General features: G+C 29.8%; 1 protein-coding gene and 1 long non-coding RNA gene across 2 annotated transcripts; both read left to right on the forward strand.

Annotated features, from left to right (window-relative positions):
- Positions 1-314: 314 nt before the first annotated feature.
- LOC115876846 (lysosome-associated membrane glycoprotein 2-like) lies at positions 315-20,017 on the forward strand. The gene is made up of 6 exons (XM_030892845.1): positions 315-550; positions 4,408-4,772; positions 4,891-5,041; positions 7,598-7,786; positions 16,412-16,550; positions 19,768-20,017. Exons 1-6 carry the CDS (start codon positions 499-501, stop codon positions 19,829-19,831), a joined length of 960 nt encoding a protein of 319 aa, XP_030748705.1. The 5' UTR covers positions 315-498; the 3' UTR covers positions 19,832-20,017.
- A 3,838-nt stretch (positions 20,018-23,855) lies between these two features.
- Positions 23,856-26,227, forward strand: LOC115876855. Its single transcript, XR_004049213.1, has 3 exons — positions 23,856-24,112; positions 24,374-24,446; positions 26,006-26,227. It is a non-coding gene; the product is annotated as an uncharacterized LOC115876855 (long non-coding RNA).
- Positions 26,228-27,736: the final 1,509 nt, after the last annotated feature.

Genomic DNA, 27,736 nt, shown 5'->3' on the forward strand with positions numbered 1-27,736 from the left:
TTTTTTCAGTTTTGTTATAATTAATTTTGTCTCTTGATCTACTTGTAACATTATTCTTTTAATTTTATTAATTTATTTTGTTGAAATTAATTTCTGTTGTATATTTGATAATGATATTAAACATATTTTTTAAAAATGGTGTATTTTTGTGTTTTTATGTATGTCATAATTAAAAATAAATGAAGAATTAAAATTTTTTATTTTTTTAAACTTCCCGCCATGCGTTACAATCTAGTCCGTAGTTCCTACAAGCGATATTGGGGGCGCTAGTAGCAGTAGACTTGTCAACAGTGTCAAATTTAAACGTCAATTTCACTTTCCAATATTTAGCAAGGCGCTCGCACTTCTCCTTGTGTATGTGTATTGTGGTTGATTTGATACATCATAATAATTAACATTAACAATACCGACCATTTTTCTTGTAGTATTTGTAGTTCGTTAAAAAGTGCATAAGTTAGGCATTTATTGTTTGGTTTATATTGAATAGATCAGCTCAAGATGTCCCTAAAACTTGTTGGTGTTTTGGTATGCGGTTTTGTTATTGTTGCAGGTAGGTCTTTTTATAATATTGGGAAATGAAAAGTGGTGGACCAGAAATGGGAGGCGTTTTTGCTAAATCACAAACTCATGTATACTTCTTCTAATAACAAATGCTTTATGGGCAATAAGTTGGAAAACCTATTGCTCATAAATAAACACCATTTATATGATGAATCAGCACTATCAGCAGTTGTTTTTTTTTAATTTGAAGTATGTGGTTCTGTTCAAATTATTCTTTTTCACATTTTAAACAAAGGTTATAACATTATCATAAACTATCGTTAACAAAAGATTATAAGATGAAATAAATATTGGTTGAATAAATATTTGTTAGCTGTAATAAGTAAAGCAAATTTTGAATATGGGGTTATGACGTTTTAAATCACAGAACCTAGTTAGGTAAATCCCAGATAAAACTTAAAAAGTACATAAACTGAAATAGTAATAAATAGGTATTTTTATCTTTCTATTAAGTAATTTGCAAGTGATAAGAAATTACCGAAATATGAAGTGGATGCCTAATTGGTTTTAATAAAATTTTATAAAGGATATTTTTTCTTTTGTGAGATAAAAGCATTATACAGTACCTAGTACCTATGATATTTATATTACGAAAAAAAACGGCGTCATCGATGGCTGTTAAATGAAGATCGCTGTCATTTTATATATAAAATTGGACACCTTTTGTTTTGGATCATACAGTATATATATCGGTGTTGCCAGTTACACCATAAAACACAATATATTAAAGCACAGTTTAAACTAGGGTTGGCAACTTTTTTTGGATGAAATATAGTACCGTATGATCAAATAAAAACGGCGTCAGCGATGGCTATGAAATGACGATCGATGACATTTCCCATATAATTTTACATATAAAATGACAGCGATCTTCATATCATAGCCATCGCTGTCGCCGTTTTTATACGATCATACGGTATTTTTACTATTATTACAGAAAAAAATAGTGCGCGGGGTCAATATACATATAGTACGTTTTAAAAAGGGGTTAGAGGAATCTTGGTAATACCGGAATCTTATTTGTAAAACCTGATATTTGTCCAAATTTGTATTCCGAAGTAACTGTTTTCATTGCAAAAAACGGAACCATTCCACGGTAAATTTAAATTAAAATATATTAAAAGTTCAAAAATTTAAACTTGCCCTATTTCTTTCCTCTCGCCATTTTTGATTCATCAAAGAAAATATTCTTTCGTAAAAGCAGAGGTAGCCGGACAATAGTTTAAATAATTCCGGCAAGGAATCTTCTGATTTTTGAAAAATGTATTGTCATGTTTCATCAGTACTTTTCTCAAGAAAGTTAGAAGAATCTTTTATTTTTAAATAATTTTTTTTAGAATGGTTACTGCGGAAAGCAAATCGTCTGTATTTATTTTTAATTTCTTTTTTAATTCCAAACGTTCAGTAATAGAGGCACAATTATTATTAAACAAAAGTTCGTTTTTTAAACTCAAGTTTTCTAAAAGACATAACCTATTATTTTCGTTAAAATAAAACCATTTTTCTAAATAAGTTAAACTTCAAATTAATGAATACTTTATTTCAGTATTTTATATAAAAAAAATGATATCTTTATCTTTTTATTTACGATTTATGGAGTTGGTTACTTGATAAACATCGAACTACAAATTACTTAATGTTAATAGTTAATTCTATCTGATATCTACATTTTTTAAATATGTTAGGCAAATCTTTACAATTATTTTTAATTAAACTTTTAAATGTATTCTGGCGTTATCATATACAATACATTTTCTTAACTTGTCGATAAACGTATAGTTTTCAATTTTTTTAATATTTGGAAACTTTTTATCACAGGTATATTATTACGAGTTGCTAAATACTCGCTAACGCAATTTTAGGACGCGCTTTTTATTATCTAGATTTTATTTTGTTCATATTATGCTGTAGTTTATTTCATATTAATATTCGTGCTTTAGATCTAAATTTTAATGCTATTCAATTACTTTAACGCGATAAAAAGTTAATGTTATTTTTTAATACCTTTCTGTATAATATTTTTCATATTTATATCTGGCAAATATTTCATTATTCAATAAATACTATTATTTATGCAAAAACTATATGCAGTACCATATGGCACAATACAAAAGCCGGACTAGTGCGGTGACGTCAAAAATCGATGTCTCTGGCCTGTATGTCATGTTGGTTATGGCCGAACTAATATATTATTAATTGTACCTGTGTCACTTTTTAAAATCTACCTAGGTCTATATAAACGTGGCAAACAGGAGAAATTTGTTATTATAGTATTTTTTTAGTCAATTAACATTTTTTATACTGCATTTTAATAAATTATTTCCCTTATTATTAAACGTATATTTCATGACTAACGTTTTAGCATTAATAATTATCACTATCAATCGCCCTGTATAATATTAATTTTAAAGGTAATTAAAGTTATTTTCTTAGTTAACATAATAAAGTAGTGTACATATATAATAAAGATGTATTCTGTGAGCATATGTTTTCTAATAATATACTTAAAAACTTAAAACTATTTTAAAAGCCAAATGAATAATTAATATAAGTGTATCTGACAAGAAACGAAGAATAGAAAGAAATTATTATACACCAGAAAAAGAATGGGATGCCAATTAAAGTCTGTTTGAATCGGGCAACTGTGCATATTTAGCCGAGCTTTAAGGCCGTCGACGTGCCGTCAATCTACGTCGATCCAAAACCGAAAGTTGAAAATTTCTAATTATATTCTAATTATGATATTGTCGCGCCATCTAGTATTTTATTTGTGCAATTTTAGCTCTTTCATTGCGAGTATTTTTCTGTTGCGTAGCTAGATATTCTGTGCCACAGTCCTCGTGGAAAAAGCCATACGAAGTCATTGGTAGGATTTAAAAAAGGCGTCCATTAATCCCAAAGAGACCTGGTTTGTCTTATTGCTTTGGTTTTTGTATTTATTGATAAGATTATTGACGTCCAATCAGAAATTTGCTGAAAGGGAAACCGATGATAACCCATTTCAATTATTTGAGTCCCTACCAAAACGAAATAGAAGATTGTGCTAGGACCGTGAGAACCTGCAGCTTTGATTCCCCTGATTCTGAGATGTCCTATGGGCCGATATAACAACAGTGAGTAAACTTGCTATGGTGTAACCAAAGACGAGACCTCTTTTCTGTACCTCGCATACCTTATTTGCTCGTTTACTGTGTGGCCCGAGATTTGCGAATGTCTAGACGCGACGTTCAAAGAAACTCCAAGCCGCGACGTTCAAAGAAAAGTTTGGGCGTGTAGGGGAGCAACTCCGATACGATTCAGAGATTGGAAACGTCTTGAGGCTAACCGACAATGCGCATGGTCAAGCACACATCTACCTGGTTACCAAGGAATGATCAACGAGTAAGCCGATCTATCTCAATCTATGGAAGACCCTGACTGATGAGAGAAGCCCCGCTAACAACAACATTACACGGTTAGCCATTCCGAAGCTGGCGCGTGGACTCGATGTTTTGAGTTGGCGTACAATCTGGAAGATGATTGAAGTCCTGTTTAGATTTATGGGAATCGATATCCTCGTTTGCTGTTACAACCCAAAGCAGATATCGGCGGAGATATTCACGTTAAATTCAAAATAAATTTGTCATATAAATATTTGTAAATAAGTTTATTAATTAGTTTTAAGTGTAAAATAGTTTCCTGTTATGTTCTTTAGTGTAAATAAACTTTGTTAAATAAATAATACTTTAAATTATCCACACGGAATCCACTAAAAGAGTAATAATAGATAAAATAATGATTGGAAAGGGAAAAGAGCTGCTTATGTGTTATTAATCAGTGCTGATAGTATAACTTATTTTCTTTTAGCGCAAGTTTCTCATGCGCCTCCACCAGGACCAACAGGGCCAATTAAACCAGTTACAAATTCAACAAGCAAACCTACAACAACTGTAACCACTCCTAAAACAACTACCATTTCGACATCCAAACCTACAACTCCAACTACTAAAACTACAACCACAAGTACTACTCCTGCTTCTACAACTTCCACATCTACAACTTCAACATCTACAACTCCGGCTCCTGCTCCGACCACAACCCCCCAACCTCCCGTTGGGCCACCCGTTAATACATTTAAAATATCTTATTCAAACTCTTCAAATTATTGTCTGTTGATGAATGTTTCACTTGAAATTGAGGTATCAGGAACCAACACAACAAATTCTACAAAGGTAATTTTCAATATTTTTTCTATTTAAAATTTAATGAGAAATTAAAATATCTTACGATCATTATTTGTATTATTTAGTTGTATTTTCGATGTTATATAATAAATATTGTGTTTTTTAGCTTGACGTTCCTTTATTGCCAATTACTTTTGGAAGCTGTTCACCTGATTCTGGAAAGCTACAAATTTCCTGGGGAACTAACAGTATTGAATTTCATTTTGAAGAAACTAAAGCTAAGAAATATGATTTTAATATAATTTATGTAACAGTTGGTAAGTAGTCTTTTATTACATAAATATAATATGAATATAGTTTAGTATAAGCTTGGTGCATTTTTCACCGGTGCTGCCACCCTCGGAGAATCCCGTAAACAATCGAGTTATACAAATACACGAGCTTAAATAGCGAGTATAAGAAAAATGTGTTGTAATTTGGGAACATTAGTAAGTGCAGTTGGAGAAAATTCTAAAAAAATAAAATAAAAAGAATAGAGTAGAATATCTTTTTGAAGGTCTAGTGTGTATTATAATTTTATTATAGATTTTATATTTTAATTTTTTATAGAAGTTCATAAAAAATTAAGGACTACTTGATTAAAAGAAGTATACCATTAATATTGATTAAATTATATTTTATCTTCACAGTATATGCTTATTTAATTTTTTGATTATGTAATGGGCACTCTGTTTACTTACTTGTTTCGACGAACTGCCTGAATTCAGTTTTCTTTTGATCAAATTGGTGTGATAAAGCTGGGAAGCTGTGAAGCTGTGCACCCAGCAATAATGCAATTACGCCCTCCTTTTCGTGTTGACGTACAAATTTCGTACCTAGGAAGTTTGTAGTTTAAATAACTGCACTAGTAAAAACCAAAATACTTAAATATTATGATATAGCCATGATTTCAGTTTTATTTCAATGGGATCAACATGAACGGTAATCGGGACCGCATGAAATAAAGTAGCCGGAAAGTTCTGATTTCTGCCATACCGAGCGTTGCTTGCAGAACTTTTAAATCTCGGTTAAAATGCACCAAGTCTATAAGGCTTGGTGCATTTCAGTTGATTTTAACAAATTCCGACCGCAGCGCTTCAACGAATTATCAGTATATAGTTCACGCCGCCGCGCCGTCATGTTGACCGCATTAAAATAATATTGAAATCGTGGTTTTGTTATAATATTTAAGTATTTTGGTTTTTTGCTAGTGTAGTTATTGAAACTATAAAACCATAACCATAAATAAAACTAAAAAAAACTAAGTGAAAAAAAGTTCGAACTAGGCGTCGCGTCGTGTTGTGTTGTGACAATTTCTAATGTTAATAAAATTGCCGAAAAAATGTTAAAACGTGTAAAAGAGAGTGTAATTAGGGCGTTGTTGGGCGCAGTAACATTCAATAACTCAACTTTCCCGGGTATTCAACTCTCTCGAAACAACATTTCATAGCTTCATAGTTTCTCACACCGATTTGATCAAAAGCAAAAATGAATTCAAGTAGTTGGATTGGAGGGAACAAGTGAGTAAACAAAGTGCTCGTTACATAATCAAAAAATTAAATACACATATACTATGAGAGGATAAAATACAATTTTCAATATTAACGGTATACTTTTTTTAATCAACGTAATGTTTTATGAACATCTTCTAAAATTATAATTATGTACCTTTAAAACATTTCGTTACAGCCGAAATAGCCCCAATTATGCCTCACTAGCCAAACCGGTGATTAAAACTATGCTGGCTACCGTAGTTGAACTCATCTAAAAAGTTTTTTAACTGGAATAATAAATTATAACACAAGTTAGACCTTCTGAAGATATCGAAATATTTACTTTTTAGGGTTCCGTACCCAAAGGGTAAAAACGGGAACCCTATTACTAAGACTTCGCTGTCCGTCCGTCCGTCTGTCACAAAGGTCTATCTTATGAACCGTTATAGCTAGACAGCTAGACAGTTGAAATTTTCACAGATAATGTATCTATGTTGCCGCTATAAGAACAAATACTAAAAACAGAATTAAATAAATGTTCATAAATAAAAATGTACCTTTACTAAACATTATCTTTTAAGTAAGAATTTTACATAGAATCTTTCAAGTCCGTGTAGTTAAAGCTTTAGGACTTTACGCTGCTATGACGTAGTAAGGCAGGTTCGTATCCTAGTCAAGGCGACTTTTGTTTAATCGTTTTTTTTTTTAATTTTTACATATTTATTATTGATTAATACAATTTTTAGTAATGTGTTTCTTCATTTTTTTTTAAATTACTTATACGCGCATTCAAAATTTCAGCTAAATCGGAAAAAAAAGTTTATAATAATATAGTGTCTAATGTTGTATAGATAATGAATGGTACGGAAGTATTGGTCAAGTGCGCGAGTCCGACTCGCACTTGACCAATTTTTTTATTTTTATTTTTAAAATTTTCACAAATTATACTCCCTAACACTTTTAGAAAAATTAAATGATATATTTTTCATATACTCGCTATTTAAACCCGTATATTATGCTAGTTTTTTTAAGATATTCTCCGATGGTAGCAGCACCGGCGGAGAATGCACCAAGCCTATACCCAGTGGAAAAATCTACCTTATGTGAATATTACATTGCCATTCTAAAAATAGAAATAAATGTTAAATCATGATAAAAAAAAGTTTCCCCATTTTATTTTAGAGATAAACTTGTTTGGGGCTTTTTAAAGTACTTATTAAAATTAAGCAAATTTTTAGTTAATAAAAATTAAATGTGAGAAAACAAAATATTTTTGTTGTGTATATTGAATGTTGCACGATTGAGGTATAATTCTATTAGTAAGTGTAGTTTTTTTTGTAGGAAGTGATTTATACATTTACAACAAAACTGCTTTTCCGGCTCGCGTCTCTGAATCCTACAAATGTGATAAAGTGCAGACTTTGGATCTAGCTGTATTAAACAACTCTACTACTAAAGCTGCCCAGCTACATCTTAGCCATCTCCAATACCAAGCTTTTACAAACTCTAGCAAACAGGAATTTAATACAGGTAAGTTCCATTTTCTAAGTTTTTTCTATGGTTTGTAGGAGTTTTAAAAATTGCACCATTTTCGTATTTATTAGGTAACAACAACAAAATTCTTTTTTTCAAACATCACAAAAGTATTAATTTTTGCAACGTGATTGACAACATAAAAAAGTCATTTTAACGCCTAGGCATAAAAGTAAAGAACTTTCGAACGTCCGAAAATATATTAAATCAAATTAAACTTACATAAAGTGTCAAATTAAACGAGTGTAACCGTAGTTTCTGGACATAGAATTACTTACTAGGTATTACATTTAAATCTTGTTATACTATTTGCAACACTGGAAATTGTTTAAAAATGATTTGTGACGTTTGAAAAAAAAATAGCATGTTCTATTTGGAGAAAAATCCTTTTTGTGCATTGCCTGCAATGTCAAATGTACAGTCTCGCCACAAAAAGTATCGTTTTTACTCCTAATAAAACAGTATACAACACATTTTTGTTGGCCAGTGAGTTGTAAGTTTGAGTCAGTTGATGAAGTATCATTTATTTTAAAATATCTCTTTGAATCAATACAGGAAAAATTAAAAATAATTTTACAATTTTTCAGTTTCTTTCGAGTCTCTTCGGAACTATTTGGATATTTTTAATTTGCAAAACGGCATCTTTTTGGTCACCAAATTGTTCAACTTTTCTATAATTTGACCTCTTTCAAAAGCCACCTTCTATGTAGTGTTGTAATACAGAGAATGTTTCCACTGACAAGGGAATGTTCGTGAACGTTCAAGACCATTGTGCGAGAACATTCCCTTATAAGAGCACGGATCAGCACAAACGAGAACGTTCCCTGAAAACATTTTTACATTTTTTTAGCGGTTCTTAATTTTTGAGTCTGAATAGCATAAGCTTTGTACAAAAATAGTATTTTCATTTTATAGTATTTAAACGACAATGTGATAACGAGAAAATTGCGACCTGTTTTTTTTTGTACCTCTAGCCGAAATTAGGAGTTCGGGGATTCCCCAGTATACTATTAAGGACAACGTTCCGATTACCTATTTGTTCTCAATTTTTTTCTTTTTTCTTGAGAATACTAAGAGCTGTTGTACTAATGAGAATAAAATTAAAAAAGTTTGTGTGATTAATCTTCTAATCTAATTTTGGCGTAATTATAAATTACTGACATTTTCTCGTTTCTGTTCATTTATTCTCATTCATTTTCGATGAAAATTTTCCAAAAATAAATTCCCGAGCATTCTACAATCTGCTTGTATTAGATAAAAATTTTGCAGTTTATTATAAGATCTGACTAAGGAATGTTGAAGTTTTTGTAAATACTTATTACTCGAAGATATTGATTTTTTTATTTATTGCAGTTCATAGTCTATCTCTATTTAATCAGATGGCCTTGTTTTAGAGAGTAAATAACAAAAATTATTTATATTATTTTTTTAATAAAACAGTCTTAGATGTTTCAAGTTTAGTTGGAATAACTTTATCTCTACATATGTGTATGTTTAGGCTTGATGGGCCTTTTTCAAAAGTTTCTTAAATCTAACCGCCTAACTACAGTTTTTTGTATATATTCTGGGGCCGTGATAAAAACATGGCAAATATATTTGTTGCACAAAAACGGGTTATAAGAATAATACAGAAAATGGAGTATAATCAATCGTGCCGATCTATTTTCAGACAACTGGGGATTATGACAGTCTATGCATTATATGTATACGAATGTCTAATATTTGTATATCAAAACAAAGGTTTATTTCAAGCGCCAAATAAAGACCAATATACCACAAGAGCGGACTATCTTTTATATCCCATACATCGCCTTCAAGTAACTGAAAGGAATCCTGAGTATATGTGTATTAAGTATTTTAACAAGCTCCCTCTAAAATTAAGAAAAATTGAAAGTTTAAAAATATTTAAAAAAGAAACTAAAAAATTGTTAACTGAAACGGAACCGTATTGTTTTAATGATTATTTTGGGTAAATGTATAAGTTTTGTATAAATGTATTTTTGTTTTCTTTGTGACGTAATTTCATTTGTTAATTTTTATAACAAATTTGAAAATAAAGCTATTATTAATAAATATATTTGCTGTGGGGTGGGTTTAAAAAGTTTATTTCCAACAGGGGCAATAAAAAATGTGTTTAAAAATACTTGTTAGTCGTTTATATTAACTGTGTGACTTTATTATACAATAATGTAAATTCAGTTAAATTACTACATAGAGAATCAAAAGGCAGACGCTTAAATTACCTCGAACAATTAGAAATATTAAAATGAGTAAAAAGGTCGATAATAAACGACCAACAAGAGTTTTGAAATTATCTTTTATTTCTCCTGTTTTAAACTGCTTAAACCCATCCCCATAGCAAATATATTTCGTTAGTTAGGATAGAAATCAGTAAACTTTAGTTAGGCGGTTAGTTTTAAGAAACTCTTGAAAAAGGCCTAACGACCAGAAACATACACTAGCCCTGGTCACTTTATTTACGTGGTCTGTACTAAAGTACAGTATACATTAAAATGTATACAACAGAAATAAATATATACGACCAATTGACAGACAGAGAGACAAAATAAAAAGCGGCATACAGTATTGCCGGTTTGTACGAGAAATAAAATAATAAATGAAGATAATATATCTAAACTTTTCAATAATGCTCATTTCTGTTAGACAGTTGTTTGAGAATCTGTTATAGTCGTAGAAAAATGAGTAACTAATTGTGAAAAATAAAGTTCCAACCCTAGATGCAATATTTTTCGTTTTTCGTAAACACCTACTTATGCGGTTTAAAATTTTGATGCAGAATCCGGCAATACTGCATAAAAGAAATGTATCAACCTAACTTTTATCTCTTTTTAATACATTTGATTTTTCATTTAATCTGTCTGTATCACTGCCTTATATGTTAAAATCCAGACCACACAGTTTTGATGACCAGATCAGTATGTAGAGAAGTTTAATGGGAACTTCCTTAGAAAAAAAGAAAAAAATCTAAAGACACATCTAAAAGCGTGTTTTATTAATAATAATATTTCAACGATGTTTCACAAAGAAACTATCTTCTTTACTATTTATCATGTATTTATGTTAAGTCTTAAATATGAAAACGAACTGTTTGCATTTCCCGTTTAAAATCAATAATAAATATTTGATATTGATAAGTCAGTCTGAATAGTTGGATCTCCACAAATTGTTGATTACGGAAGCCTGGTTTTATAATAACAATGTGTCATTGAATTTTTATCCAATTAGTACATGTAATTGATAATTGTATATAAATAAAATAATCTCTTAGAAATACTTTACCTAATTTGCGCTTTTGTTTGTTTTGCTTAAAATGATATTTAATTCATATTTAATAAGTTTTCGTAATCTTATGCTTTAAATCCTATGAAATAAAAGAAAATATTATGCATATAATCTGATATTGTTGAACACAAAGGGTAATGATTAATGCATAATTATTAAACTAAATCAAAACACTAAGAAATTACTAATAATTAAATGAGTAATAACTCTACTAAATATATTTTTTCTTCTTAAAAAAATTACTAAAATTTTATTTGTATTTAATCCCTATAATTTATACGTTGTTTACAAAGTACCACAAAATAATGTGCCTTTATCAAAAGTATGTTCGTCATAATGTAAGTATGAATCATAATCGATTCCTTTATTATTTTTAACCATTAAACGGCAAACTAATAGGAGACCAAGAGAACAAATACCTAATAAAACTTATCTAAAACTATAAAATAAAATATTTTGAAGTCCAAATTAAAATTCATAGGCTTACGAGCAGTTCAAATTTATTTAAATAGTTCTAGAGTAACATGTGCTAACTAGGGATGGTTTTTTCCGATACTTCGATAACTATCGATAGTTATCGATATATCGTCACCTATCAATGTATTGAAGCATTTCTATAAGTATCGGTTATTAATAGCTATCGATATATTGATATATCGATAGTTATATATGAAAATTTATTTTTGTGGGTATAATTTAATTTAATTTTTAAAACCTGAATATTAGTTGAAAATTTCAACTAATATTTATGTTTCAAAAAAAATTATATGTATAACAATTGTTATACTTATAAAAAAATTATTCAAAGAAAATTAAAGGAATATTATATTTTGAGTTTTCCTTAAAATTTCATAAGACCACTTTTATATTGATATTTACGATTGGAGATAGATTTTCCCGATATATCGATAACTCGATAGTGGTTTCAAAAATATCAATATACAGGGTAAAATAAAGCACTAAATCACCACAATACACCAAAACACTTTTACGTTTACACTGGACGCGCGTTTCGCTAACCATGTTGAGCATCATCAGCAGATGATTATATCATATCATATACCACACAAACTCAGTTTATAATCATCCGCTGATGATGCTAACATGGTTAGCGAAATGCGCGTCCAGTGTAAACGTAAAAGTGTTTTGGTGTATTGTGGTGATTTAGTGTTTTGTTTTGCTGTGTAACACCAAAGATTCCAACCCTCAACTGTAATATACAGGGTGTCAAAAAAAGAGTGTATCTAACTCTGTGTTTTCCTGAAATTTGGTACTCTTACATACATTTTAATGCCAAAGCGAATGAGTGTTAGGGTACTTTCCATTAGAATAGAGAGTACTACTAGTGGTACTTCTTTTATCCTTATACATACAGTAATTTCAACAAATTCCATAAAAAGCTAATACTTATTTACGTAAAAAAGGTGCTCTTCGTTTAGTTCGAACTAGTAAACAAATTTCAACATATTTGCGTTTAAAGATTACGATGTAGTATTACTTAAAATTAGAATTTTAGTATTAGTGAAATAAAACACTAAATCACCACAATACACCAAGACACTTTTACTTTTACACTGGATGCGCGTTTCGCTATCAATGATCAAGACTGAAGTCAATGAAAGTCAATCATTCAATCAAGATATTTGCGTTTCATCATTTTTGCACCAATGATCTGAAAGTCTTGATTATTTGCAGATGATGCTAACATGGTTAGCGAAAAGCGCGTCCAGTGTAAAAGTAAAAGTGTTTTGGTGTTAGTGTTTTATTTTGCTGTGTAACACCAAAGGTTCCAAACCCCAACTGTAATATTAGTGAAATGATAAAATGAAAAGAAATTTTAAATAAATTAATCTCCTGATTTCGCTAATACTAAAATCAATGCATCGGAACCCTTAAACGCAAATATCTTGAAAACTGTTCACCATTTCGAACTAAACGAAGAGCACTTTTTTACATAAAAAAGTCTATAGCTTTAATTTTCGTTTGTTGAAATTACTGTATCTATAAGGATAAAAGAAGTACCACCAGAAGAACTTTCTGCCCTAATGGAAAGTACTGTTTCAGGGCCAGAATTTTACACTATCGCCATTCGCTTTGGCATTAAAATGTGTGTAAGAGTACCAAATTTCAAGAAAAACGGTTTACCAACGTTCTTAAAAATAAACAAAATATATTATTATTTAACTTTTCGAGGGCTGTAACTTCTTCGGGAAGCATTTTAGGGCATATGTTCATAGGAACTTTTTATTTTAGTTTTATCTGTATATTCACGCACCAAAGTTAGATACACTATTTTTTGACACCCTGTATAGATAGTTCTGGTTTATCTCATTACCGAATTATTACAGAATCGGTAATAAGAATAACCCATAATAAGTAAGCTATTATATCACGGACAGGTTTACTGCGAAATTATGACAACAGCATAACCCTAACATAAAAATTAACGTTAACGGGATAATTCACGTTCAAAGGCTAATTTCACGGGGAATAAAAAATCACGGTCGCGGTACACCTGTAAATGCGATTTCATGTTTTAACCCAACTCTAGTTTAAAGCACTTGCTTTTAAGCGAAATGTTTAAAACATAACAACTAGAGATAAGCAACGAATCGCAAACTGCGATTCAATGATTTTTTACTGCGATTTGTGATTTCTTCTACTTGCGAGTTCCAATTTAGGCAACCAATATTACTATAGTTGCGATTTGCGATTTTGTTGCGAATGCAATTTTGTAGTAGTTTTAATTTAAAGTTATTTTTTAGAATTTTATAGTTAAATGGCGACTGAATTTTTTTATTTTTAGAGGAAGTATTATTTTCTAGAGCCAAGATCATAATATACAGGGTGTTTCTCAAAAGTGGTTCGCCTCTATAACTTTTTTTTCTGATAAAAAAACGAGATTTGGTATGTAAGCATATAAATTAGTATTGATTGACGTATTGAATTCGTTTCTATCACTTCCTGTTTGCCCGGAAATTACTACATGATTTTTAAATGGTACCACAGAATATCCAACTACGCAACAGAAAAATACTCAAATGAAAGAGCTAAAATTGCACAAATAAAATACTAGATGGCGCGACAATATCATAGTCAGAATATAATTGGAAATTTTCAATTTTTGGTTTTGGATCGACGGCACGTCGACGGCCTTGAAGCTCAGCTAAATATGCACAGTTGCCAGATTCAAAAAGACATTAATTGGCATCCTATTCTTTTTCTGGTGTATAATAATTTCTTTCTATTCTTCATTTCTTGTCAGATACGCTTATATTAATTATTCGTTTGGCTTTTAAAATAGTTTTAAGTTTAAGTATATTATTAGAAAACATATGCTCACAAAATACATTTTTAATATATTATTATGTACACTACTTTATTATGTTAACTAAGAAAATAAATTTAATTATCTTTAAAATTAATAATATACAGGGCGATGGATAGTGATATTTATTGATGCTGAAACGTTAGTAATGAAATATACGTTTAATAATAATGGAAATAATTTATTAAATGCAGTATAAAAAATATTAATTCACTAAAAAATACTATAATAACAGATTTCTTCTGTTTGCCACGTTATTTATATAGACCTAGGTAGATTTTAAAAAGTGACACAGGTACAATTAATAATATATTAGTTCGGCATAAAAGTTGCTGTCACGACATCGTACAATAAATTAAAATTTGTAAAATAAATTAAAATTATTAATTAAACAAATTTTTATAAAGAAACGCAAGTATACCAAATTTTGGCCCAATCGAACTCCAGGAAATGATATCATAATATTGTACTATATTATGGTACCACTTGATATGCTTCATAATATTGCAATGTCACCGAAGATCCGTAGTATACCAAATTTAAGCACAATCGAACGCCAGGAAATGGTATCGTAATATGGTACTATAGGTAGGTACCACTTTATATGCATCATAGTACCATCATATTACAATGTCATCGAAGATACGTTGTATACCAAGTTTAAGCCCAATCGAACGCCAGGAAATGGTCTCGTAATATGGTACTACATTATGGTACCTCTTGATATGCTTCATGGTACCATAATATTACAATGTCATAAAAAATACGCAAGTATAATCAAATATCAGCCCAATCGAACGTCAGGAAGTGGTATCATAATATGGTACTATAGAAGGTACCACTTTATATGCATCAAAGTATCATCATATTACAATGTTATCGAACACACGTAGTATACAAAGTTTAAGACCAATCGAACGCCAGGAAATGGTATCGTAATATGGTACTACATTATGGTACCTCTTGATGTACTTCATGGTACCATAATATTGCAATGTCATCAAAAATACGCAAGTATAATCAAATATCAGCCCAATCGAACGTCAGGAAGTGGTATCATAATATGATACTATAGAAGGTACCACTTTATATGCATCAAAGTACCATCATATTACAATGTCACCGAACACACGTAGTATACAAAGTTTAAGACCAATCGAACGCCAGGAAATGGTATCGTAATATGGTACTACATTATGGTACCTCTTGATGTACTTCATGGTACCATAATTCTGCAAAATTAGCAAAAATACGTAAGTATAATCATATTCAAATATGAGCCCAATCGAACGTCAGGAAGTGGTATCGTAATATGGTACTTAAGCTACCACTTTATATGCATCATAGTACCATCATATTACAATGTCACCGAAGATACTTACTATACCAAGTATAAGTCCAATCGAACGTCAGGAAATTCAATTACAATCAAACGTCACAAAGTGATTGTAATTCAGTTCGTAAGATTTAACTCCAACTAACATGGCAAGTTAACTAAACGTTTGAAAAAAGAGCTCTGATCTATTTTAATATGTTGTAGCAAATTTGAAGGTAGGCTTTATAAGGAAGTATTACAATATGAATTACACAATAGCAACACTGCATAAAATTCTTTTAAATTTCGTTTGTAGAAAACTGTTTTCTTTTAAATTTTTCGCCCTCTATTATGTAGTAGCGAAACTCCCGCATCAAAATATCTGATTTGGAGACAGGCTTTAAAAGTAGCTTTAAAAGCCTGTCTCCTTTTGATACGTACGATTTTATACGTGTAACGAGGCTTCTGTTGCGTACCTAGATATTCTGTGATGGTACCCTCGGTATTTTTTCCTTTATTCGATAGAAAATGACGCTCTGAATAGAATGCCTATTACAATATTTAAATATTAAAATCGCAATCACAGTTTCAATTGCAGTTGGAGAATCGCAGTTTTGCTTATTTCTAATAATCCTGGCTATTTGTATTCATTTAATATATCCTTTTTTCTTTGCAGCATGGGATTGTTCTGGTGTCAACACTCCTGATGTCGTGCCAATTGTGGTCGGATGTGTCTTAGCAGTTTTGGTTATCCTGGTTTTGGGAGCCTACTTGTATGGAAGAAAACGCTGGAACGCAAGCGGTTACCTTTCTATGTGAGTCTAAAATAGACTATGTTTATAAGCAGAGCTGTTTTAAACAAAAGGAAATTTGGATTGTTTTCTTGATTTTGATTTTTAATATATGTACCTCCAATTTCTTCATACCTGTTAAGGAATATCAACTTCAATAATTCAACATATTACCTGGAAATATGTTTATTTACGTCTTTGTTTTAAATAAGATACTCTTATATTTTCATATTAATTCTATTAGTTTTTTTTTGTTAACAAAGCTTTATTAGTTAATGGGCATAAACTAAAACTTTAATATTTTGTTTAAAATTGCTCTGAACTGATAGGGGGATATGTGATGTTAAGTTTATCCATATATGCTTCTTGTGTTGTTTTGTAACTTTGAGAAATTATTCAGTTTTTATAGTTGGTTTGGTTTAGACAGTTTTAATAAATAAATTAATAAAACCTTTACTTTTATTTCTCTTATATAAAGTTTAACATATTTTTGTTAGGTCATTATAATATATTTCTTAAGTAACTATCTGCCTATAATGACATTTAGAGATCTAGATACTTATGTTAAAGGAAGTAGAATCCCAAAAATAATATTTTAATATACTATGAGAATTAAATTTATAATACTATATTTCTATCAACAACATTAACATGATAAGTAGAATAAAATTACTTATTCTCCAGGAATACAGTTATTTCTTAACTAAAGCTAAACTAGGTATTAATTAGAAGTCCTTCTATTTATGGCTATAAGTAAATATATTTGCTTAGAAGTTTGCTCTGCGTTACTATTATAAATAATCAGATTGATTTCAGAATTTCAGTGACGAGACTGGTGCTATAAAAATTTGTGAGGGCATATTGTTATATTATTGTTAAACCAAAACAAGCATTTTCACTACAATTATTCTGAAGAGAAAATGCATTGTTGTCAAATCGCTAGTTTAATTTTGGCAATGTGCCTTCACATTTTCTAATTCTACCTGCCGCCATTGAATTTAATGATAAAATTATTACTAACAATATTATTATTGTAGTTATTGCCCCCCTTTATATCAGTTTTTAGTATTAGTTTTTATAAAATTGTCTCCATACTTTATACATTAAAAAAAGCTCTCTGACAAACCGTTTAAAGATATTTCAGACTATTATGTCTTTTCGTCTTGCAATTCATCTAATTTTGTCTTCAACTACGTTTAAATATATATTTTCTATTATTCCCTGTATGGTGACAATTTATTTATGAATTAAGAATTAGTGATTTGAGTTTTATTTATCTATCTCAATTTTGAACAGTGTAGTCTTTTTAATCCGGATATTTAGTAACTAATTTATCCTAAAAAGTCCCCATACATGTGTACTTGTTATGTTGCTTAATAATATATCTCCCAAATCTTTATTTTTTTTTAATAAGTATCCGGATTAGTAGAACGCATGGGTACAAAATAAAGACTGTAAACATAACAGGGTTTAGTGAATTTTAGGTTTCTGTAGTCTTGGCGCCATTTTTTTATTAGACGGGTCAATGAACCCTTTAAAATAACATTACACTGAACTGAACAAGAAATAAAGAGTCTTTACAACGTTTTAATATAAATATGTTTGTGTAGTTGAACTGTCAGTAAATACAAGCATAAATTCGTCATGTTTGTTTTAGCAAATATACAGAATCGGAAAGAGAGAATCTTGGTATTTACGAGTACATGTCTGAGAGTGAATTGCTAGAGATTTTATTAAGTCGGAGAGAGTAAGAACACGACAGTTCATAGTCAACTAATTTCACGCATTAGTTCATTCGTTTAGGGATATTTATGCTCTTCTCTCTTTGTTCAATACACTTGATTGTATTGGACAAATTCACTGCACTCTCCCTTCATACAGAAATTGCGATCTAAAGCCGATCGTTGTCAACCCTGTATAAAAAATCATTTGAAGGCGTACACTTATAAGTTGTCATTTACATGTCATTTATTCATAACCAGTTTATTGTCTAATTATATCAATTGTAATCGCTTGTCATAATTTTTAACGTTTTGTTTTCAGATTTTAAGAAATTTAGTCAACAAACCCGAAAATGTTTATTTAAAGCAAATTTGTCATTGACTGTTACCTTTTCTTAGCTTAGAAAGCTGTAAATATGTTTATCAATCTACAATAAAATATCATGGAGATTGATCTAAATACTTGACCACTTAAAAACTTATTCTTTTGGAACTAATTTTTTTTTGTTCGTCTTATGTTATCTTTATGTAATTTTCTTGGGAAAAAAAGAAAATTAAAGTATTTTTAAAGATAAAAAATATAGTTTTAAATACGTACTAGTAATTGATTAAAAATGTAAAACTATTAAAAAAATAAGCTGGCTATAGGCGTTACCATCGAGAAAAAGAAGGTCACATAGCCAGTGACTTAAGAATTTGACACACAGATCTGTTTTTTTAATAGAATATTAATGGTTATTTTGTGTTGAAACATATATAATATTTATTTTTTAATATTTCTGGTCAATTATTTATAAAAATTACAGTGCCATCAACGATTAAATTTGGAATGTCCAAATGTGTGTAGAGTTCCGTCAATCGCCTTCTTTAGATGACGTCAGGAGTTAAGGCATCAGGCCTTCTCCTTTTCTCGACGGTAACGGAAATGATCGCTTCATAATTTCACTGATCGCCACATACTCAAAATCAAAATACCTAGTTTATGCTACTCTTTATTTTGTACCCTGAATTATAAAATATAATATACCAAAAATAAAATATTAGTGTGCCGATACGTATATGAGTCTTTAGGTATTTGTGTGTGGTTAATAATAAAATCCTTCCGAATTAGTTATTCACAATTTTAACTTACTATAAATTTGATTTGATTGATGGCGATATAATGAAAATGAATATTAAACGTAATTAAGATTATTTGATTTAAAACTTTGCTTTTTGAAAATGTTTACTGGGCTGTGAGGAACAAAAAAGGTATTGTACGAATATTGTGCAACAGTTAATAAATTTTTCTTCAATATTTGCTTGTTTTATTTTACTCCTATAATAGTCCCCCTATTGGTGTTATATTTGAATTACATATATGATGACGTAATTAAAAAATAAAATATTTAAGAAAATATAATCTGACAATAAAAATTCTATAAACATGTTTTAAATTTGCTTCTTGTTTCTGTTAAGGCATGCGTTTGTTTTTAAAATATAATTAAATATAATTTCCACAAACCTTTCGCCTCTTGCAGGTTTGCCGACACGGGGGATGATAAAGACTACATACCTATGAAAACTCTATCCTGCTTCAAGTAAAGAATGACGTATTAAAATATTAGAATAGCACCAATGTTTCAGCACCACGCTGTCATTTAGTACATGTTATTCAGTTGTGAGTACTTTATAGAATAACACAATTTTAAAATTAACACAAAAACATATTAGCCTTGTTTATATATTAACTAGTTATTCAACGTGAGTTAGTTCTGGGAGTTCACTGATAGATGGCTACAAGACTGCAGCGCGGGTCTTTCAAAAATTTGAATTTCTAATTAAGTGGGACAATCGCAAGAACGGTAAACTTATTAGGTTAATAATTCTTTTTAGTTTATCGTTCTTGCGATTGTCTCACTTAATTAGAAATTCCCGCGATGCAATTCTCGTAGCCATCTATCAGTGAACTCCCAGAACTAAGTCGCACTGAATAACTAGTTAATATATAAACAAGAATATTAGTGTTGTGAAAAAAATCAAAACGTATTTAAAGATTATGTAGTGTGTATCAACGTGAATAATTTCGATTTATATAGATAGAGGTATGATACAATCGAAGAATTGGCTTGGAAATGAACATCGCATATAGGTGAATGTCACCGATTATCATTTCGAAACCAACTCGACGCCGAATTTCTCGATCATACGGTACATATTTATCGATCTACATGTTAAAGCGGAGGCGGTGACGTCATTTAGTGTAACCACAGCTTATTCAGAGTACCAGTTTCGACAGTATTTTTAAACGAAGCTTCCATGGAAAATTCGGCTGGCTACGTAAAATAAGACATAAAGGTGCATTCATACCGGCTGCGGCTTCGCCGTGCCGCGCAAATCATTTTTTTAACATATACTTTTGTGCGCGCTAAAAAAAACACTTCAAAAGTACATGTTAAAAAAATGTATTGCGCCGTTTTGCGGTGTGAACGCACCTTAAGATAGGCGAATTTTTATTTTTTTTTGGATGTCGTTTGACAAAATCTTCCCTGGCTCGTTACATAGACTTTATGTAGGTACGCAGGTTCCAAATTTTCTTAATTACATATTCTTTATTTAAAAAAGCTGTATAATCTCGAAAGTACACTCGTATTCTTACTTAACTCTTGGAATTCTATATAAAACTGTTATGGTGATTAATTGAAATTGTGATTACAGGCGTAAAAATATTTCGTTTCTAGCTGAGCCTATTACTGAAGTTATTGACTTTAGTAGTATTTCGTATTAACTTTGAAACTCTTGTTAAAAATTTAACTTACAATATATAAAAATACCGGGTGCGTCTCACCCCTATAACTTTTTTATTTTTTAGATAAAAAAAGAGATTTGGTATGTTAGTATATTATGACATAAAATAGGATTGACTAACGTACTTAATTGTTTTTGATTACTTCCGGTTTCACCGGAAATGACTACAACTTTTGATTTTTAAATAGCACCCTCAGTATATTTCTACTTTATTCTATAGAAAATGACATTCTGAATAGAATGACATATCATATGTCAACTCTTGACATTTTTGCTTTAAAAAAATCGTATTTTGAATTTCAATCTAGAGTGTGAGTGAATCTAGTGTGTTAAAAACACTAATGTTTAATCAAGGAGCCTTAGAAAAATAGTTTTGATGATCTAATATTTTTCGTGTCTTGTCCTGGCCGATTAAAAGATGCCCAAATAGCATTTTTAATCATATCTCAATTTTTTCAATTGGAACGAGGGTGGCTCATTAGCATATTTGGAAAAAGCAATTTTTTACGTATAATTTGGTAGGTACCACACACTTGGTATTTCAAATCAAGTTATGAACTGCATGTTACAATTTCAAATAAACCATATGAATATGCAAAAATGTCAAAAGTTGACATATGAAATGTCATTCTATTCAAAGTGTCATTTTCTATCGAATAAAGTAGAAATATACTGAGGGTGCCATTTAAAAATCAAAAGTTGTCATTTCCGGTGAAACTGGAAGTAACCAAAAACAATTGAATACGTTAGTCAATTCTATTTTATGTCATATCCTAACACACCAAATCTCGTTTTTTATCTGAAAAAATAAAATAAGTTATAGAGGTGAGCCAATTTTGGGACGCATCCGGTATACTTCAATACTTTTCTTGTAGTTTCAGACAGTTTACTAGGCAGTATGTATCATAAGACATAATACATAAATATTTAGTTATATCCCTTTGTTAATTGTTTAAGATTATTAGATTTATATACCGTATGATACAGAAATATGAGTTACACTGTCGGGCTTACCTCTTTATGTTTCCCATTAAAAATTTCCAAGAATTGATATTTAATATTGAAAAACTAGACATTTTCAAACACAAATCTCTTTTGAAAAAATATTTTTTTATCGAATAAATTTGCGTGCCTAGGATTGTTTTACTTTATTCCATTCAGCTAGTAACTTTAGTCTATTAAATGACATACGCGGTAGGACAGAAATTATTGACTCATTTCAAAGGCTACCTTGCTGCGTTTTTTTTTCGATTGTGTAGTATTTCGTATAACATTGACTTATTTATATACGGATTTCAAATATTTGTATTCAAAAAAAAATACACTATGATATTTTGTATATTTAAAAATTTACACAGTTGATTTTATACCTAATTATAAGTTGTGATTACATTTTTTTGAGATTAATTAGGTTAGTGATATATGAGTTTTAATTTTTAAGACAAAAATCTACTTAGTATTTGAAATATACAGTATAACTTTATATATACGATTTCATATAAACTTATATTAGTAGGTTCAGAACAAATAAGAGCATTAATTGACTGGTTTTAAACGTAGGTATATTTTCGAATGCATATTGAATATTGTTTGTTAAAAATAAAAATAAATAATCAGTTTTCCAGTTCAGATAAAAAAAATCTTTAAATAATTGTTAAAAAATATAGCTAATGCCTAAGCATTTTGTGATTAAGATCTTATTGAAAGGGACATGTGATATTAGCATAGAATATTTTCAACTAGGATCTCTACATTGATGAATGTGTAACATATTTATTACAAACCTATTATTTTGTAAGGTCCAAATATGGGCACATTTATCTATCCGTTTCTTTTAAATTTATTATTTTTTTATCATTTTTTTGTATTAAATAGGAAGAAATAAAAATTTTAAGATACTAAATTTGTTTATTCTTACCACAAACATTATTTTCGAATTAAACAATAAATTAACATTAACGCAAACAGAATCGAATTGACAATGAATAAAAACACTGTTACAAAAAATTAATATTTAATTGAAATATTTAAACGTGAATAAAACTACAGAAAATGTGAAAAATAATATATACTTAAAGATATACTTACATTTTTAGGAGGTTAAAAAAACTTTAAGAAACAGAATGCACTCAAATGATGTGTATAAAAATCACATTTTCTATAAAAAAATCAAACGGAAAATGTCGCACTGCCAACGTTGTCAGATTGTGCAAATATAAAATAAAATAACCATTTATTGGGTATAGATAAAATGCTTTGTCTACGAAAAAATATTATTTATTCTGAAATAATGTTTATGTTAAGTGTTATTATATTTTTATTATTATTTTGTAACAGTTCAATTTGTTTGTAAGTAACATCTTGGCAACCTTGAAAACAATTAGTTTAAAATTTTCTCACTTTTCCCACAATAGCGCCACCAGCTTTCTTCTTCTTTTTCGTATTTCAGGTCTTAAAATATCTGTAACCACAGAATAAAAGTAATGTTTATCTTTTTTTTAACTTGATTGGCTAGTTGATTGGTTTTACGGCCTAAGTTGCCAGGACTATACGGCCATTCACTTTTATACTTTTGGTTAAATGGGATAATCGTATAAATTCGATATATAGAAATGTTCTTCTTCTTCTGTAATATAATCCTTACCTTTAGATACCTGGGCATACAGCTAACCCATAGAAAAATCTATGCTCAAAATATTATGCTTGACCTTCTTCTTGACCTTGAACAGTAGTTCAAATAAATCCATAAATGTCAATTACTTCTTCTATGGTCAGAATGTCCAAAGTTGACATCTGTGGTTGACATTTATTTTCCAAATTCACAACAGCTGATCGTTATTTATCTTTCGTGTGGTGTTTTCAATTTTAAGCCAAAATAGATTCATCAAATACAATGAAACCTACGATTGTAGCAGACGAAATGTTTCCAGAAGGAGCTGGACCCTATATGGAATTTGACGAGGTAAAATTTATTATGTAGTTTGCCGAAAATCCTTTTGAACCTCGTAGTCCACTGTTAAGTAACGTGGTAGAAGCTCTTATAAAGTGCTTAGATGTTATATAGTTAATTAGAAATAGGTAGGTTTCTTTTTATTATCGACTAGTTGTTTTCATATTGATTTTTTAATGTGGACAGCAATTGACAAATTCTTTTTTTTTTGAAAATTTGCAATTTTGTTGGCTACCTTGTATAAGAAGTCTTCATAGAAAAAAATGTAAAAACATTTTAAACAGGCGCCCCCATTTATATTGGAATTTATTCCGTATGGCCGATACATACTGATTATTCTATACAAAAATCACATGACCAGTGTATTAAAAAAGTTTTATTTAATTTAGGCAGGAGGATCAGCTTCCTTGCTGATGGATATAACTGCCATAGAGAAAGTGGTTCATGCAGACTTCTTTAATGGTAAGAATTTATAAAATACTATATACATATAAATATTGTAAAATGCTTGAGAATTTAGGAATATTATTTTTGGAGAACGTTCCCCGAGTATGAACGAGAATATGAGCAAATGTACAGAATTTATAATTGTAGTCCACGAGTCAGTTGCAAAAACATGCAAGAGTTTTTGAAGGCTCAGTGGATTGCATTTTACTGTTAAAAAGCAAAGGTACAGTCAGTAAAACAGTTCCAGTTCCAGGACACCTGGCGCTGAGAAACACGCAAGGGTGTAATTTTAATTACACCTCCAAACTCTTTTCTGAAGGCTGAAAATTTGTAGATAACAATAGAATGCAAACTAAAACAAAAATATAACAGTCAGACAGAGCAGTATGAAGACATAAAGTGTAAGCGCTACCTCAAACGCCCTATCAAAAAATTATTGTCACTCAAAGTGATTTCTGAAGGCTAAAACTTTGCAAGGTAATAATGAAAACATATTTATTAATAACAGTAAGACTCATCGATAGTAGAACTGGATTATCGAGACTGGAGAATAGGATTTGTGATTATCTATTATTGATATTTTAACATAAATAGTATAAGAAAAATATATTTTAAAACATGTAGTTTATAAATGTTGGAGAAAAACGGTCTCAAATAAAAAGAGACATCTTTTTTTGCATAAAACAATTTTTACCAAGGTGTTACATTAAATTATTTTGTTTTGTGTGAAATTATTGATGAATATCCATATATATATTGAGAAGAGACCCGCCTATACGCGCGCTGCACTGTCACTATTTTCGCTTCCATCAGCTGTTGACTGACGGGTTTTTATTATCGACGAATCTGACTGTTTTTATTAATAAATATATTGTTATTCACTTTTACCTTAACAAAGTTTTAGCCTTCAGAAATCTCTTTGAGTGACAAGACTTTTTTGACAGCGCGTTTGAGGTAGGGCCAATAGTAGATTATTTTCTTTTATCTATGGTTAGGGCTTACGCGTTGTGTCCCCACATATTGGTTTGTCTGACTGTCATATTTTTACTATAGTTACTTATTTAAAATTTGTTCTGAATTTTCTCGTTTGCTTTACTATGCTCAAGAAAAATGAGAATTTTGAGAATATTTAGAACCAAAAAAAAAAGAGAAAAATTAAGAACAAATAGGTATTCAGAAAATCCTATCTATCCTTGCATCCTAACTGCAACTTGTAAATTAAAAGGGCAAATCAGTATCTAAATCTATATAATAAGGGTATAATAGTACACTGTAATTTTGCCCATGTCACTTGCTTAATATCTAGATAATATGGTGTATTATATTACATAAAGAGAACATATTATTTTTGTAAAAAGCTTATGCTCATACCCAAGAATAATCACTTTAAAACATGTTTATAGGGACGTTCCAGTTTGTACTTATACATGCTCGTTTGTGCGAATACATGTTTTTATAAGGGAATGTTTCTCCTATTACAACATTGAATATAAATAAAAATTGATATTATAAAATATTCACAATAGACAGATAACTAATATCTTATTAACTCATATCATGTCATATATTTTCAGATTTTGATGACCTCTACGATGATGATGATTTGCAGTAAAGAAAAATACGTTGGTTGGTAATAATTATTTATTGATTCAAAACAAAAAAATCTACAATATTCTGAAAATACTGTTTGATGTATTATTTTGCCCCTAAATCAGAAGTTGAAATGTACTTTTATAGTTGTACTATATTCCACATAAATTAACAAAAAAATAATTAAACAATACCCTAAAATGGCATCTTGAGTTTTGAGAAAACTTCATTGAATCAATATTAATAACACATGCAATACTCTATTTAGATATTAGATTCTGTACAGTGTATTATTAAAAATAAGGATTTTCGTTTAATTCTCATGTGCATGATTAAATTTTGAAACCTAATTTTAATCTAACAATATAAATCAATTTTAATATATGTACTTAGCTATATTAAATTTGATATGTACAAAAATAATATTGGTTTAAGTTTATGTGCTCTAAAACTATATATACAATTTTGCATAAGATAAATTAGTATAATAAAATTTAAGATAGATTTAATTATCTCGTGCATGTAAAGTTTATCTCAATACAAATTACAATCTTTTCTAATATACCATAAAGAACATTAATTGAAAAATTTGGTCCTCTACTACGTCGCTACAACAATTTTAAAAATTCGACAATTTATAAGCGTTTTAGATTTATCACTTGTTACACCACATCATTAAAAAGTTTTCTGTACTAAAATCAATGTAGCTTTGGATGTTAATAGTTGAAATGTACTGTAATGTAATTTTATGTAAAAAATTATTATTTGCCTTAGCCAAATTCGATTTATGAAAAACTTTTTAATCACATTGTATTTTGTGTATGTACATTTAATTTGAGAAGCTGTACTTCGTATATTAAGGACTGGCAAAGGTTAGTCAAGGATCGAGATTTCCGTATGTAAGAAGAGTACAATGCGTTTATAATGTACTGAACAAAGAGCGAACAGTAAACACGTTGCCAAACGTATGAAATAAACCGTGTACACAGACGTGGAAGGGGATATAGCAGATTTGGCGCCGTCGACCGGTCGACCCACTCAGTACTTCTGTCAGTACTTAAAACGATTTAATTACGTCTCGCGATATTTTATTTGTTTATTTATTAACGAGTCGTCGTAATTTTCCCTATAACTTAAACGTTTTTAAGTGCAAGTTAGAAACACTTGCATTTTTGGTAAAAATAAGTGGAATTGAGATGGAGTTCGACAGTGGTCGCGCTATTAGAATTCAAAAATCGATGTCTCTAAATCTATTGAAAATAATTGATTGTAGTTTTTTTAAAAACTTTCTTAGATTTCTGCTATATTTTCTTCGCAGACAGTATGTGAAATCTTTATAAATAAAAAAGTTACACGATTGCTGAAAATTGCTATGCACTAAAAGTAAACGGATGGGTTGTTTAAAATTTTTGAATGGAAAAAATAACCTCATCGAATTTTTCTTATTTAAACATCTTGTAAAAGATACAATCTTCAAAATAAAATAAAAAGTTTCAATGTCTAAAGTGGTTTTTAAGTTATGGCGCGTTATGTGTTAAAAAGTTCACGAAAAGAGTTTTTAAATTATCGCGATTATTGACGTTTTATCGTTATAAAAAAAATGGACACCCCCGTTTCGAAAAAAAAGTAGTTTAAAGATAAGCGGTTTACTAGATTTTATTTTACTTGATAGGGAAAGTCGCACCGGCAACGCCGCAACGACACCGTCGCATTTC

Source organism: Sitophilus oryzae, unplaced genomic scaffold (genome assembly GCF_002938485.1).
Source record: "Sitophilus oryzae breed Bouriz unplaced genomic scaffold, Soryzae_2.0 scaffold_1059_pilon_pilon, whole genome shotgun sequence".
Lineage (NCBI taxonomy): Eukaryota > Metazoa > Arthropoda > Insecta > Coleoptera > Curculionidae > Sitophilus > Sitophilus oryzae.

Coding starts and splice junctions, on each gene's coding strand:
- LOC115876846 (XM_030892845.1), top strand. CDS start 499: ATGTCCCTAAAACTTGTTGGTGTTTTGGTATGCGGTTTTGTTATTGTT. Junction 5,042..7,597: donor TATAATTTATGTAACAGTTG/GTAAGTAGTCTT, acceptor TTTTTTTTGTAG/GAAGTGATTTATACATTTAC. Junction 7,787..16,411: donor CAAACAGGAATTTAATACAG/GTAAGTTCCATT, acceptor TTTTCTTTGCAG/CATGGGATTGTTCTGGTGTC.